The following is a 15,886-nucleotide window of genomic DNA, read 5'->3' as shown; positions in this document are numbered from 1 at the left end:
AGCTGAAAAAAAGCCCTGGTGTTTCCCATTGTACAGCTTTTGTTGTCTGCATGGGGGCTGGGCAGTTAATTACCGGGTAGAGGGATTACTTTGTAGTAACAACCTAAGATCTAGTGGCAAGCCAGGATCTTGGAAGAGGATGCCCACAGCGAAAGGCTGAGCTGTTGAGGAATCTCATAAGATGAGTTTTGGATTTACTGGGGATTACGTGTTCCATCTGCAGGGTTGGAAGAGAAATTTGGGAGTTGACTTCATGCCCAAGGCTGCCATTGGGGGTCAATTCTGGTATGCAGCCTCTAAGGGCCATTTGCAATCCATAATGTCATTACCTGCCCTTTCTTTCTGAGCAGTGGGCACTGATGGGGAATGGGATTGGCAGCTGCCGCCCAAGGAAGACAGCTGGCTGAATAAGCAGCAACTGTACGGCTTGCGCACCCAAGATGGGAATCAAGTTGCTTGCTTTGTGCAGATGGGGGGAGGTGCCAGACTGGGGGAGAAGGAGAATGGCTGGAGTGGGTGTGTTGCTTAGGGCCCCCAGGAGCTACAGCCACATCCAGTCAGTGAATAGCAGGCTTTTGTGTTCCCTCTAACCAGCCTGGATGGGGAAGCTGCAGTGGGATCATTGATCAGCAGCAATGTCAGAATTATGGGACACTGCTCCTCGCTTTGGAGGTTTAATCAACAAGTGTGGGTTTTGGTTCTCTCTCCATCCCACCCCCAGCTTCCTGCGTGTCTTAAACCGCTCTCTGCCTCTCTTCATGACGCTGGCTTGGATCTACTCGGTGGCCATGATCATCAAAGGCGTGGTCCATGAAAAGGAAGCTCGCCTGAAAGAGACCATGAAGATTATGGGGCTGAAGAGCGCCACCCTCTGGCTCAGCTGGTTCCTCAGCAGCGTGATCCCTTTCCTCATCAGCGCCTCATTGCTTGTTCTCATCCTCAAGGTGGGTCATCTTAACTTGTGAGTAACACATCACCAGCCTGTGCTCTTGAGTTGAGCAGACCCCAGTTATGTCATCATTAAAAAGTCAACTGATGTGTGTGAACTACAACATAATACAAAAAAGTTTGTGGCACACATGCTTGGTCATAAAAGGACAGCTGCCTGTAAAGGCCGTGGAAATTACGGGGTCTCATAGACCCTGTGAAGGACCTTACTCGCAAGGCCTGTTCTCTCGGATCCCAGGAGGTTGGAAAAACCCTGCAGCCATCACAAGACTCCACTTGGTGGCGCTGCCCCTTTCCCTTACTTGGAGGTGGGCACCAAACTTCTGCTGGGAGCAAAAATGGGGGATGAAGCAATGTCATGCAATGTCATGATGTCACTTCTTATTGCACCCAGAAGTGACATCACAGCACTGTAAGACTTCCCTAAATCTCTATGGTTTTTACCATAGATATCTGGGAATGCCTAGAGCACTATGAAATCACTTCCAGGTAGAACTGGAAGTGGTGTAGTGATGTCACGTAACATAAATCCATCCCCATTTTTGTTCCCAGTAGAATGAAGAGTGGCAGCAGAGGCCATGAGCCGGAGATGGGAGAGGGTCCGATTTAAAGTGCGGGTGCTCACCTGTAAAGCTCTTCATAACCAGCGGCCCTCATACTTGAAGGATCGCCTCTCCTGGCAAGTGCCTATGTGGAGACATCATTCTTCCCAATGAGGTCTACTGTCAGTATCCTCCTTGGCTCAAGCACAGTCTGGAAACAATCTGGGCTCGAGTCTTGGCTGTGGCCGCCTCGTGTCTCTAGAACAGCCTCCTCGAAGGGGTCAAAAGGGCTCCTGCCATTTTGGCTTTCTGGCAAGGAGGCAAACCAGTGCTCTTCTGGAATACTTTTGGGGCACCTTGAGCCTGGGCAGAGGGGGAAATATTCTGCTGGTTGGGCATAAGCTGTTTTTAATGTGTTATTTAAATGTCTTTTATTAAATTGTTTTTTAATAATTTATCCACCTTGTATCCTGGTATACTCGAGAGAATATCTGTATTTTTATTATATATATGTTAGATATAAGGATATAAGTATTTCACATGAAATTATTTACTTATATAATTGATTATATAATTATTATTTTAAATAATTCAGAAAATGCATTGTCACAAAGCAAGGTGCAAGCGTTTGCATTCTCTAGAACTCTTTGTTAGGCTGGATGTTGGGGGATTCCGCATGATCAATTTTGATCGGACTTTCTGAGCAGTCATGCCGCGATGGAGTCCTACAAATCCACTTCTCCCCGATTCCACATTAGGCATTTGTTTCGCACATTTCATCGGCTCAAAGTCCATCATGCGGAATCTTTGACAGGATAAAAATCGATTCCTCATCGCTTTTTCCGGGGGAGGTGTCGAATGATGCACATGTTCATTTTTTTAAAATCCCCCCCCAAAAAACGTTGCTACACATAAACGTTGCATCAAACCAACGCATTAGAAAAAAAATTCTCACAAAAAAACATTGCTACACGTAAACGTTGCATCAAATAAACATATTGGATAGGCCAGAGCACTTCCCGCCGATATTGTGGAAGAGTATTGGCTATTGACATTTGGAGGGAAAATTGTTACCAATGACCCCGCATCTATCTTTCCCGCTTTCTTCGTGAGCAGTGTGGTTTAGTGATAGGTGTTGTGTTGAGGACGGTCTCTTTCTTCCTCCATGAAATGCCTAGACCACTAGTTGAACGCTGAAGTCCCTCCATCACACTTTCACTCTACCTCAGAAGCTGTCAGCTGTCAGCGAGCAACAAGTAACAAATTTGGCATGTTGTAAAATGGACCCATTATTGGTCAGCTGTTGTCATGTGACACAGGATATGTTTCTGCATAGATTTGTAGAAACGTTGCAACGTTTTTTTACATTTAAAAAAAAAAGAGGGGAAGGGAAAGGATAGTGGGTGTAGCTTAGAAAACATGATTGGCCAATCAAATTAAGTTGATTCGAAGGGCAAGAGAAAAGGGCAAGGGTGGGGAGAACATCGGATAAAGAATTCCGCATGATTAAAATCCCTAATCTGCTGCGCATGGACAAATAAGTCGGGGGAAAGCAGGATGGAAAAAAACGGACAAAACGTGCAGTGACTTCGAATCTGCTGCTAGGATTGCCTTCCCACGTGTGGAAACACAAGAAAAAATCGAGGTCATTTAGAAGCTGAAGCAGGGAAAACCATTCGTGCGGAATCACCCGTTGAGAACCGAAAAAGGGAGGGGAGACAGGAGGGAAAAAGAGAGCAGGGTGAAGTTTGGGGCCGTTGCCCTACTCTTCGTACTCGTGTCCATTTATTGAAATGGAGACCAGGATGCGCTGTTGATTAGATGGGTGCAAAATGGGTACTGGGTGCAAAATGTTGCCTCTTTGATCATTTGCCTGGGATTGCAGCCTCCGCTTGACTTTGGTCAGAGGGGTTCTCTTTTTTCTTCTGTATGGGATTGCAGCCTGCGTACACATCAGCGCATGATGCGCTCTCCTGTTTTCTCTCCAGCGAGGAGACATCCTGCCGTACAGTGACCCTGCCGTGGTCTTCCTCTTCCTGGCCACATTCGCAGTGGCCACCATCTCCCAGTGCTTTCTCATCAGCACCTTCTTCTCCCGCGCCAACCTGGCCTCAGCTTGTGGGGGCATCATCTACTTCTCCTTCTATCTGCCTTACGTGTTGTGTGTGGCTTGGCGTGACCACATTACCTTTCCTCTGCGGCTGTTCGTGGTAAGGATGTTTCCCCTTGTTCTTGGTACTGGGCATAGTTTTCCTTCCTTAAATCCTCCTTCTAACATTTCCCTTCAGCCCTCATTCTGCTCTGCCACCCTGAAAATCCAGATTCTGCACCAAGAGATGCCTGTTAAAAGCAAATTGCATGAATCGTGCAAAAAGATCAAATCTGCCCGATCCTTTTCTCTTTGCTTATTTTGCCAGCCCTGAGGATGGGTGAGAAGCTATCCCAGGTATGGAATCCCTGCAAAAAATGCAAATTAGGAAAACTAAAGTTAGTATCTATTCAGCAGGATTTGAGTCCTGTGGCACCTGAGAGACCCACAAGATTTTCATGGTGTAAGCTTTTGAGAGGCAAAGCTCCCTTCTTCAGACATGAGAGGTACTCACCTTAAAAGCGCTTCATGACCAGGGGCTCTTATGACTCAAGAAGGTTGCTCTGCCTCTGGAAGGTTCACACCCTGAAAATAGGGTTGCCAGGTCCTCCTGTCCGCCCAGCGGGAGGTGAGGGCCCTGGCATCTACCTGTTCTGTTGTCTGTCGTGCGCACAAAGCGTGAGAGTCTCCCAGGCCTGCGTGATGATGTCACTTCTGGGAAGTGACATCATTGCACAGTCCTTGGCCGCTCCCAGGGGCACTTCTGCGCTCCATGCGGGGGCAGAATCAAGCCTGTTTCGGGCCGAGTTGGGCCCAAATCAGGCTGGATCACGTCCGAATCAGCCCGGAAAGAGGCCACAGCAGAGTGCGGGAGTGCTCCCGTGCTCCACAGCGGCCTGATCCGGGCTTGATTCAGTCCCAATCCAGGGCCGGATTGAGCTGGATCGGACCTGGATCGGGCCTGTCGGAGCGCACTGCATCCTCCAGGAGTGCGCTGCACCACCCAGGAGCACACCCCCAGGAGGCCCATGCCTTCTCTGCTGGCCAGGTAAATGGGGGTGGGGGTGCAGGGTGGGGACGGGGGACTGACAACCCTACCTGAAAATTTTGTTAGTCTCTAACATGCCACTGGACCAAATCCTGCTCTTCTACTGCAGACCAAAGTGGCTGCCCATCTAAAAGTATCTCTTGCATAATCATTTCTAATTTGCATGTTTTGCTGGAGGGGTGAGAATTATCTGACGATGCATCTGACGAAGAGAGCTGTGGTTCTCGAAAGCTTATGCTACAACAAAGTTGATTAGTCTTAAAGGTGCTACTGGACTCTTTCCTTTTTTGCAGCTACAGACTAACAGTGCTAACTCCTCTGGAGCAATAATAATATGGGCTTAGTGTATGAACAGCGCTTTCAGCATGTCAGACTGTTGTAAATACATGTGCTTGTTGCAATACTTCCAATGACCCAGTTAGGTAGGCTGCTAATTGCTGACATGGAGAGAGACTTGCCCAAGGCCATCTAGTGAGCTTTGGCTGCAGTGGGATTTAAGTTGGGAGCTTCCCAGATCACAGCTCCTTAAATTAGCTATCGTGCTACACTACCCATCTGTGCCACCTCCAACTTCTGGTTCTTTCCTCTCCTCCTTCCCTCCCATCCACCAGAGCCTCATGTCCCCCGTGGCGTTCGGCTTCGGCTGCGAGTATTTCTCCCTTTATGAGGAGCAAGGCGTGGGTGTTCAGTGGCACAACCTCAACTCCAGCCCTGTGGAAGGGGACCGTTACACATTTGCCACATCTGTGGGGCTGCTTCTCTTGGATGCGCTGCTCTATGGCCTGGCCACATGGTACATCGAAGGCGTGTTTCCGGGTAAGCCGTTCGCAGGCCTCCAGGATCGATGTCCGTTGGCGTATTGTTTCCACTTATGCTGTGGATTCCCCAAACCACTGAAGCCAAGTTTTATAGCCAGCACCAAATCCTGTGGCTTTTCTGTGCCCAGATCCTCATGTCCGGGTGGGAATTTGAACTTTCCATTGCCCACTCTACTCCTCCTTCTATTTACTGTCATGCAGTCTTGGCAGATTCATTATAGTAATTGTTTAAAATTGACATCTGATTACACGATTGTTTGGAAGGGGAAGAAATAGTGTTCTGGGTGCTTACGGAGTACAGGTACATGGGGTTTCAGGTCCCATTTTGGCATTCCCCCTTGAGACCGCAGAGAGGGAAAGCCTCTTCCACCCAGATGGTGGCTGCTGTCTGTGGGCTCTGAATAAAAAACGCCCAGTGATGGTGTATCCTTCCCCTAACCTTTAAGAGGAAGGAAGAGCTGCTGGAGACGAAGGAAGGCTTCAGATTTTGCTGAGCAGAGCAGTCCAATGCTTGCCTGTTTCTTTCCACTGATCCCAGGGGGGTTAATCGGGGAACAGGTGAATTGACTTGCAGGCCTGATTTTTAGGCCAATATGGGATCCCCAAGCCTTGGAATTTCCCGTTCCTGAAGAGTTACTGGTTTGAGGAATCCTCCACTGATGGCTCCCCTCATCCTTTTCCTACAAATTCTCTCAGCTCCACAGAAGGTAAGTCTGGCTTCTGTTCCACTGCTCTTCGATTGGCCGATTGCCCGGTTTTTGTGTGCGTACGTGTGTGTGTGTGTGTGTGTGTGAAGTAGTATTCCCTTTTCCAAAGATTCGTGCTCCTGGAGCATCCTTGGCTGCTCCGTGTGTCTTTTGTGGAGAAACCACCTTGCAAAGTAGATGAGGGAGAGGGATGAACCCTTCTAGTCTCCTCTCTATGGTTCAGGATAGAGTTGCCAACTCTGGGCTAGGAAACTCCTGGAGATTTGGGGCAGAGTGTGGAGGAGGAGGAGTTTGGAGATGAGAGGGAGCTCAGTGGAGATGTGGTTCCCTGGAGTATACCCTCTGAAGTCTCCATTTCCTTCAAGGGATCTGATTTCTGGAGTCTAAAGGTCAGCTGTCATTATGGAAGGCCTCCAAACCCCACCTGGAGGCTGGTTACCTTGGTTCAGGAGCAAGTCTGTTGAATGCCCCTTTGTCATAATGATAGATCCAAAGGAGTTAGCCGTGTTAGTCTGTAGTTGCAAAACAGTAAAGAGCCCAGTAGCACCTTTAAGATTAACCAACTTTATTGTAGCATAAGCTTTCGAGAACCACAGCTCTCTTTATCAGATGCAACTTTATTGTAGCATAAGCTTTCAAGAACCACAGCTCTCTTCATCAGAGGCATCTGACAATGCCTCTGATGAAGAGAGCTGTGGTTCTCGAAAGCTTATGCTACAATAAAGTTGGTTAGTCTTAAAGGTGCTACTGGACGCTACTATTTTGTCATAATGAGCACATGAAAAACCCATTTGCGGAGAGGGATGTGAGGCATCTTGGTGTGCAGAGGGAAGCGGCTCTTCTGCACAGGTGTGCCTTGCCTCCACCCCCAAGAGGCCTCTCCCAGTGGGGGCAGAGCCTCTGTGTGATGGTGGGATGGTGGGATTTTGTGCTTGCCATAATGGCTGTCCTCAAGGGCATCGATTTTTCCATAATAGTGTAGAGTGACCCTTGGCACTTAAGTGAGAAAGTAGGGGGAGAGTACTCAGGGATATTGTGGGAGTGAAGATGTAACTACCAGCGTCCTGAGTTATGTGCGCAGAGTGTGGTGTTGCCTGTGGCCTGGCTCACTCTAAGGCAGCGTTCCCAATGTTTTTGGCATGGTGATCAACAAGTCCAAACGTATTTGGCATAGGGACATACTGCGGTGTGTGGGTGGGGGAGCCGAACATGCACAAATCAATAAAACTGCAGAAGCCCCAGACTGGCTCTCACAGGCTTTGCCATGCACTTTTTGGTCAGGGCCTGCAGTTTGGGGAAATACTGCTCTAAGATACTTTTCTATACCCCCTGTGGCTGCGTAAGCATAAAAGTCAATGTTTTCCAATTGGGTTACTTTCTAAAATGAAAAATGTCCTTGCTCAGTCTGTTTCGGGTGTTTGTGTTCTGCTCCTCCTGGAGAACTGTGTTGCATAAGCAGAGATGCATGCTGGCTTGTGCCGCATTTCCAGGTGGTGTTCTGTTGTCTGTTTTGGTCATCATAAAGCTCACAGCTGGGAATGACACGTTTGGGCTCTCCCCACAGCATTGGTGGAGGAGCCTCCTGCCCACTTACAGGTGGGCGTCTCGATCCGCAATCTGGTGAAGATTTACCACAACAGCAGCAAGATCGCAGTCAACGGGCTAAGCCTTAACTTCTACGAGGGCCAGATAACATCCTTCCTTGGCCACAATGGCGCTGGCAAGACCACCACCATGTAAGTTGGATTTGGAAGATTCTGGGCAAGCCCTCATTTGAAGATGTTACCTCTTTTCTTGAAAACAATAAACAGAATTTGAAAGATGTTACCTCTTTTCTTTTGGGACATAGACAGAGTTTTGAAGTCTATTGTCCACAATAGCTAAATGGAACCTCCATGTATAAGAGAAATTTACCTCAGAATGTCAGAGGGACCAACAGCAGAGGAGACTGAGGGCCAAGCTACAAGTGACGAATGACACTTGAACGGCAAGTGGATTGAGTGGAGGGCAAGTGAACAGGGAGAAATACACTTGCCGTTCAAGTGTCATTCGTCACTTGTAGCTTGGCCCTTAGTGCCTTCATGTTCTGCTGGTAAACTTGGCTGGAAATATCTGGCTGGCCGGTGTGGTTAGTGGGATGCTGTACTAGTCAGATGTTTGGTCTGATCTGGCATGGTTGTCTTTGGTTCTTGTGGGGATGGGGATGGAGCTGAGTGCATAGAACCTGAACCCTGGGGAATTAGCTTGTGCAAACTCCTGGAACAATGTGGCCTTGGTTTTGTTATCTTCCAGTCTTGAGAGAGAACAGCTGTCCCTTCCCCCAGGTTTATGCCAATGCATGCGGAGGCAACTGTGCTCCTGTCACTCGGCTTGACCATCTTGGGTGTGGTTCCCCCTCTTGCTCTTTCAGCATAGCATGGTACAAAATTTCTGTTATCTCGGATAATTCTTACTGATGATTTCCCACCCCCCTTGGGATCTGGGTCTGTAGCTCAGCATTCCAACATGCAGCTTTGCAGGCAGAAGGTCCCAGGTTCAGTCCTTGGCATCTCCAGCTAAGGGCCAAGCTGCAAGTGATGAATGACACTTGAACGTAGTGATCGAATGGAGCGCGAGTGAACAGGGAGGAATACATGTGAGTCTGTTCACTTGCCGTTCGAGTGTCATTCGTCACTTGTCGCTTGGCTCTAAGCAGTTTCAGGTCCTGGGAAGGACAGACCCCTCTCTGCCTAAGACCCTCTCTGGAAATCTGCAGACAACCCTGAGCTAGTGGGGCCAGTTCTTTGTACAGCAGCTTCATATATTTGTAATCCTTTTAGCCTTAAAAGGGCTAGGTTAGTAGTGCTCAATCACTTCAAAACCTTAAACTAACTGTGGGGAAACAAAATGGGTACAGAACTGCAGAAAGGGTACAAAGAACTACAATGGGTATAGAACTGGGAGTTTTGAACAAAACAATGTGAATAATAAAATATACTGAGCCAGTTCCAAAGTCAGGGTGAAACGAGAAGGAAGAGTCTGGAGAGAGGGACCTGTTGTATGTCCTTTGTAGCTTGTTAATTCTTCATTGCGTATGTTCCATTGCAGTAATTTTGTTGTTGTATGTCTTTGTAGACTGTAAATTCCTCATTGTACATATCACATCTTATCATAGTGTGATGTTTTTATAATAAATATATCATTGTGCTCTTTTGCATTTTAAGTATATTCCTTTCTGATTGCTGAATATTGTGCCTTTGGGGTATACCAAGGCCTTTCGATGGCCCAGAATGTTTTTCCATTTTTGGTATTTTGGAACTGATTTGTTCATTGTCGGTCTTTCTGTGCAGCCCCACATGGGACTGCACATGCGCAGGCTTGTTAGCCAGAGGTTTTTTGAAGCTTTAGTACTGTAGAGAGGGCCCTTCCCCCCCACCACTCAAGTGCATGTGCTGGGTTTTACTACTGAAAACGCCTGCGCTCTGGGCGAGGTGTGCCCCAGACCCTCAGTTCCTTCTTTGTCGCCGCCCGAGCAGGATTGTTGGTAGGGAGTCCTCCATTCTCCTTGCACCAGACCTTCTTGCCTCATGGATCTCAGCACCTGAACGGAGAGAGCAAGAGGATGAAGTAAAAGACTGAGCTATGACTGATAAAACCTTTTTAAAGGAATGTACCCAGTGCAGGACGCAAATGACAAGGACAGACGGGCACTTGCTCTGTCTTCTCTGTCTGGGGGATGGCCACAGCGTAAATGCAAGCAAGCACTGCCAGGTCTTCACTCCGATGGCCCAAGCCGAAAAAGAGCCACCAGGCTCAAGGCAGTATGGTGGGAAACGGGCGTTGTCTGCAAGCACCAGCCCGGTGGCAAAAACCTCCGCTCTTGCTGAGGTCACTGACCAGAACCGATGGCCAAGACCGGTTCAAATCTGAGTGTGCCAAACGTCTCAAATCTGGTACCATTTCCCTAGAACCAACAAAGATCCACCTTGAGGGACACGTTGGAGCCAAATGCCAGGGTTCAGTCTTCGACCCCCACCTCCAGTGAATCCTACCACCCACAGGTTGAGGCCATTGGATCCGAGCGATATGGCTTCAGAGTTGCCTAGAAGGAGGGCAGGGTTGAAGTGGAGACATGCTTCAAAGAGGAGAGAAGGACCTCTTTGAAGGCCCATTGTTAATCTTGATGCGGGTGATGTTGACATAGGGGAGGCCCCACACACTCCTTCCCCACATTCGAAGTCAGTGTCGGCTTACTCATCGGAGCAAGAGGGCAAGATCATGCAGCCCCGCTCAGATCTGGCAATTCAGAGACCTAGATGGGAACTGTAGTCCCTGTCCTTCCTGGGACTCGCATGACATGCCCCCACCATCGGGTATCAACTGAGGAGAGCCCTTCTGCATGGAGTCAGTTGGATACATGTTGGAACGTCAGTCCCAGCCTGGAGCATCTAGTTGGCTTCACACACAGGAAAACAGTCTTCTCCCGCTTTATTTCCAAACTGTTCCTTAAGGGACTTCACAGCATGTTTCCATTTGTTACTCAGATGGTGTCACAATGATCACTACAACGGGTTTTGGCTAGATTGATGAGTAAACCCTTTGAACACATTAAAGATGCTGTCCTTCAAGGTGGCATTCTTAATAGCAATTACCTCTGCAAGGAGGATAAGTGAGTCAGCAGCCCTGAGAGTGAACCCACCTTTCCTCAAGATACACGCAGAGAAGGTGGTACTCAGGCCAAGTCTTGGATTTCTCCCTAAAGTGGTCTGAAAATTCCATATGGCCCAGGAGTGTTCTTTCCGTCACCCACTTTGGAGGCAGAAAGGGCACTGCATAATCCGCATGGGAGAATGGAGTTGCAGTTTTACCTGAATTGCACTGCCCCGATTGGATCAGATGACCAACTCTTTGTATGTCATCATGAGGTCCCAAGAAAAGGAAGAAGGCTTCTGCTCAAACCATGGCCAGGTGGGTGGTACTAACTGTCAAATTACGCAGTGAACCATCTAACTTACCTTGCCTGATGGAAGTCCATGCACACTCCACCAGGTCCCAAGCAGCTTCGGCAGTACTCTTAAAGGGTATTTCACTGCAAGATGTCTGTAAAGCTGTACCGTAGGCATCTGCTGACACCTTTGTGAGACACAACGCCTAGATGTGTTTAACAGGAGAGATGCAGCGGCGGGACAAGCATTTCTGCAGTCGATTTTTCAGTGGCCACCCCTCCTCCTGGGCAAGTGCTTGCTAAATTCACATGTGGGACTGCACAGGAAGACCAACAATGAAGATAGGGTTGCACTTACTTGTAACTGTTGTTCATCGAGGTCTTCTGTGCAGGCACACATACCCTCCCCTCTTCCCTGCTGTGTGCTAGTGACAAAGGAAAAACTGGTGGTCTGGGGTGCGCCCCACCCAGAGCGCAAGCGTTTTTGATGGGAAAATGCCGTGTGTGTGCTCAGTGGGAGGAGGCACCCCCTCTATAGTACTAAAGCTACAGAGAAAACCTCTGACTGACAAGCCTGCTCATGCGCAGTCTCATATGTACCTGCACAGAAGACCTCAACAAACAACTGTTACTACAGGTAAGCGCAACCCTGTTTTATCTCACCCCTTCCACACCTTTTGGGGGGGCATAGCATTGCATTGCAGCTGTGAAGGGCTAATTTGGAGCTCCTTTTTCCTTTTTCCTCCCCCCGCCCTGCTCAGGTCCATCTTGACCGGTCTGCTGCCTCCCAGTTCTGGCACTGCGTACATCCTGGGAAGGGACATCTGCTCGGAAATGGATGCCATACGGAAGACGATGGGCATGTGTCCTCAGCACAACGTCCTCTTCGACATGTAAGGCTTCTGGGTCAGTCCCTGGAATGGGAGGTGGCCATAGAGGTGGCTGAAGGGGAAAATTCAGGGTGGGCGTGACCTTTGTGGCGACGTGGTTAGTGCTGATAACATTTCAAGCTGAGATATTTTTAAAGCAGGTGGCATTTCTGTGGCCCAGCGGAGATGGCCAGCCTCTCTTTTTCCTCTCCCAACTTTTACTCTTCAGTTAATGAGGACTAGTGCAGTATTATGGCTGAGCTGTGAGTCAGAAAGCCCCTGGTTTCTCTGCTTCTCTGTTACTGACTCACTAAGCGGTCTTTCAGAAGGTACCTACCTACCTACCTTACAGGGTTGTTTGTCAGAGCTGCAAATAGATAACATAGGTGAAGATATGTTTGTGTATGCAAATGCTGGGCGTTATATGTATTGGTGCTTATAAGAAGAGGGAGGGGCAGGAGGCTCAGTTGAGTTGGAACAGCTCCTTGAGCTGAGAACAGCTCAGTCTGTGCCTGAGCTGCTTGGACACAACTGGCTATGGTCAGGAAGTTGATAGGGTCACACAGGTCCTTACTGACCCCTTGCTTCATTTGACCCCTGCAGTGCTGAGCTCGTAGTTGCAGTACCACCCTTTGGCCATCTACAGTGGTGGCGCTGTTGTGTGACAGAGAGGAGAGCTGCGGCTTCCTCTTCTGGCAAGCTTAACAGCATCACATGGTACCAGCCCAAGACCCTTATCGCCTGTCACGGGGTTGGGATCCATGAGTATGGCATCACAGTCTCTTTCTCTGCCCTTCCAATCTTTTGAGAATCTGTGACCCAAGATTAAAGGTTGACCCTATGCTGAACCATATCTTGATTTCCCCTCTACATGTTTTCACACACAAAGGCTAAATGTATCAGCAGGCACTCTTATTCCCATCTGCTTTATTCTCTGGTATCCTTAAGACAATCTACAGGACAAAGATCCTGTCTCCCCCGCCACTTTCCTTCCATGCCAGGCTGTTGATATATTTGCTAGATCCAGAAACATGCCACCATGCACCATTCGGGTTTTTTGGGGGGGAGGGGGGGTGATCAAACAGCCTTGCCATCCCAAGATACTTGCAGGAACTTTAAAAAAAAATTAAAAGAAAGACCAACAGGCTGAATAAAACTTTTCTGGTTGGGAGAGCCCTCCCCATATTGAATTGAGCTGCCTTGAGCAAGTCTCCGGGAAGGTGGCACAGAAACTGTCTAAATAAATGAGAAGTCAGTCGTCTTCTGCAGAGCATCCAAATTCACCCAGCCCTGCCCACTCCCTTTTTCCTAGCCTGACTGTGGAGGAGCACATCTGGTTTTATGGACGCCTGAAGGGCCTCTCTGGACAGCAGGTCCAGGAGGAGACGGAGCAGATAATACAGGACGTGGGGCTGCCCCACAAGCGATGGGAACAGACCAAGAACCTATCGGGTGAGTTTGGGCACAAGGAAGATCAGGGCACTAGAAACCATCTCCTAAGGAACCAGATCCCAGCGTCCCCCAAGTCTGTAGCTGCTGTATGCTATGCTGTAGCATAGTGGTTAAGCGGTTGGTCTGTGAGACAGCACTCTACTGGTTCAAATCCCACTACTGCCACAAGCTCAGGAGGTGGCCTTGGGTAAGCCCCTCCTCTCGACCCCAGCTCCCCAGTTGTATTGTGGGGATAAAAACAATAGTATTCACCACTCTTGAGTGGGACACTAATCTGTCTAGAAGAACAATATGTAAGTGCGGTTGTTGTTGTTGTTGTTGTTGTTGTTGTTGTTATTAATGATATAAATCATGTGGGACTCAGATTTTCTCCATATCTTAAGCTCTCCAGGCATCGAGAGCCCCGCTTTATTTATTTAATTTATTTATTTTATCATATTTATATTCCGCCCTCCCCGCAAGCAGGCTCAGGGCGGATAACAACATTAAAACACTTAAAACATTTCATTAAACATTAAACATAAAACATTAAAAACATTGTAGAAAGATATTAAAAATAGCAGCACTCTTTTCTTGGTGGCGATTACAGAAAGTGCAACAGTGCAATTGAACATGGCAGCAGCTTCAGAACAGTGGTGGGCAGCTCTCATAGGGAGGGGAGTAGATGTTATATCCTCCAGCCAGTGGAGGCCCAGCCTCAGCCATAAGCCTGGCGGAACAACTCTGTCTTACAGGCCCGGCGGAAAGATAGTAGATCCTTCCGGGCCCTGATCTTGGTAGACAGAGTGTTCCACCAGGTAGGAGCCAGGACTGAGAAAGCTCTTGCTCTAGTCGAGGCCAGGTGGGCCTCCTTGGAGCCAGGGACTGATAGCAATTTCTTTTCTCCTGATCAGAGAGTCCTCTGGGGAATATACGGGGAGAGATGGTCCCTCAGGTACGCTGGCCCCAGTCCGCACAGGGCCTTATAGGTCAATACCAAAACCTTGAACCTGATCCGATACTCCACTGGCAACCAATGCAGCTCGCGCAATACTGGTGTAATATGCACCCTATTTGGTGCTTTCATAATGATGCGCGCCACTGCATTTTGCACCAGCTGCAATCTTCGGGTCAGGCACAAGGGTAGGCCCGCGTAGAGCGAGTTACAGTAATCCAACCTAGAGATGACCATTGCCTGGATCACTGTAGTTAAGTCACAGGTAGACAGGTAAGGGACAAGTTGTCTGGTCTGCCACAGGTGGAAAAAAGAAGACCTGACAACCGCTGTGACCTGTGCCTCCATTTTCAGGGAGGCATCTAGGATCACCCCCAGGCTCTTAACCCTTGGAACAGGCACAAGCTGTGCCCCATCGAGGGTCAGGAGCCGGAGTCCCGAATCCAGTCCCCCATGGCTCAAGTACAGGACCTCCATCTTTGTTGGGTTCAGTTTCAGTTGACTCTGTTTCAACCAATCAGTCACGGCTGCAAATGCATGTTCCAGGACATCTGGGGCTGAGCCGGGCTGGCTGTCCATCATCAGATACAGCTGGGTGTCATCTGCATATTGATGGCACCCAAGCCCAAAACTTCGCACCAGCTGGGCAAGGAGGTGCATATAGATGTTAAACAGTAGAGGGGAGAGTATTGCCCCCTGTGGGACCCCACACACCAATGGGTGACAGGGTGACAATTTCTCCCCAAGCGCCATCCTCTGTCCCCGACTGTGGAGAAAAGAGACAAGCCACTGTAAGGCAGTCCCTCGTATCCCCACATCGGCTAGGCGGTGAGTCAGAAGATCGTAATCAACTGTGTCAAACGCTGCTGACAAATCCAATAATATCGGCAGCGCTGAAGCACCTCGGTCCAGATGTCTGCGAAGGTCGTCAGACTAACTGCTTCAGTCCAGCCCCATCAATCACGGTAGTTAACTTTCAAGTACACCTTTGCATCCATAAGGGCTAGATATGTCCCTGTTTCCTTTTACCATGAAAGTCAAGCAGTCTTTTTGTCCCCTGGCAGTGGCATTTTGTGCCCACTTTTGTATTTCCAGGAGTGTTTTGCAGCATCATGGCATATACTGCAGGCTGGCCTTGAAATATAAATTAAGCATTTTCTGCATATTCTTTATACCAAGTTGCATTAGCAAGAAGTGGATTGCAGAAGATTAGCAATTAAGCCAAGCTTCTTATGGGAAAAGCACCCCCTCATACCTGTTCCCGGAGAGTGATTTGGCCATGCATCCGGCAGTCAGTCAGCCTCTCATTGGGACTCAGTGTCAGGTCCAGTGTATATCTAAACTGTACTGACTCCATTTTCTAATGCTTCTAGTGTTTGAGTGTTTTCTTCCCAGGTGCACCAGTTCCCAGGCAGCATTCCCACCGGAGGAGACTGTTTTGTCTAACACCGTTCCACCAAGCATTGGCCTTGAAGGAGAGCAGCTTCCCAGGACTGAGAGATGTTGTTTTGAGAACTGTGGGGGGAGGCTGATCCAGATGGGTATTGTTACTCTG

The 15,886-nt window shown here is 48.7% G+C and overlaps 1 protein-coding gene across 1 annotated transcript in view; it reads left to right on the top strand.

Annotated features, from left to right (window-relative positions):
* ABCA7 (ATP binding cassette subfamily A member 7) overlaps nt 1-15,886 on the top strand; it is an 81,146-nt gene that overhangs the window by 20,620 nt on the left and 44,640 nt on the right. The window contains exons 14-20 of the mRNA XM_054979598.1: nt 722-944; nt 3,479-3,700; nt 5,239-5,443; nt 6,033-6,152; nt 7,717-7,888; nt 11,838-11,969; nt 13,258-13,397. Of these exons, the coding sequence (XP_054835573.1) occupies nt 722-944; nt 3,479-3,700; nt 5,239-5,443; nt 6,033-6,152; nt 7,717-7,888; nt 11,838-11,969; nt 13,258-13,397 (1,214 nt within the window). The remainder of the gene's footprint in view (nt 1-721; nt 945-3,478; nt 3,701-5,238; nt 5,444-6,032; nt 6,153-7,716; nt 7,889-11,837; nt 11,970-13,257; nt 13,398-15,886) is intronic.

Source organism: Eublepharis macularius, chromosome 5 (assembly GCF_028583425.1).
Source record: "Eublepharis macularius isolate TG4126 chromosome 5, MPM_Emac_v1.0, whole genome shotgun sequence".
NCBI classification, from domain to species: domain Eukaryota; kingdom Metazoa; phylum Chordata; class Lepidosauria; order Squamata; family Eublepharidae; genus Eublepharis; species Eublepharis macularius.
This window is presented reverse-complemented; position numbering and strand designations above follow the sequence as displayed.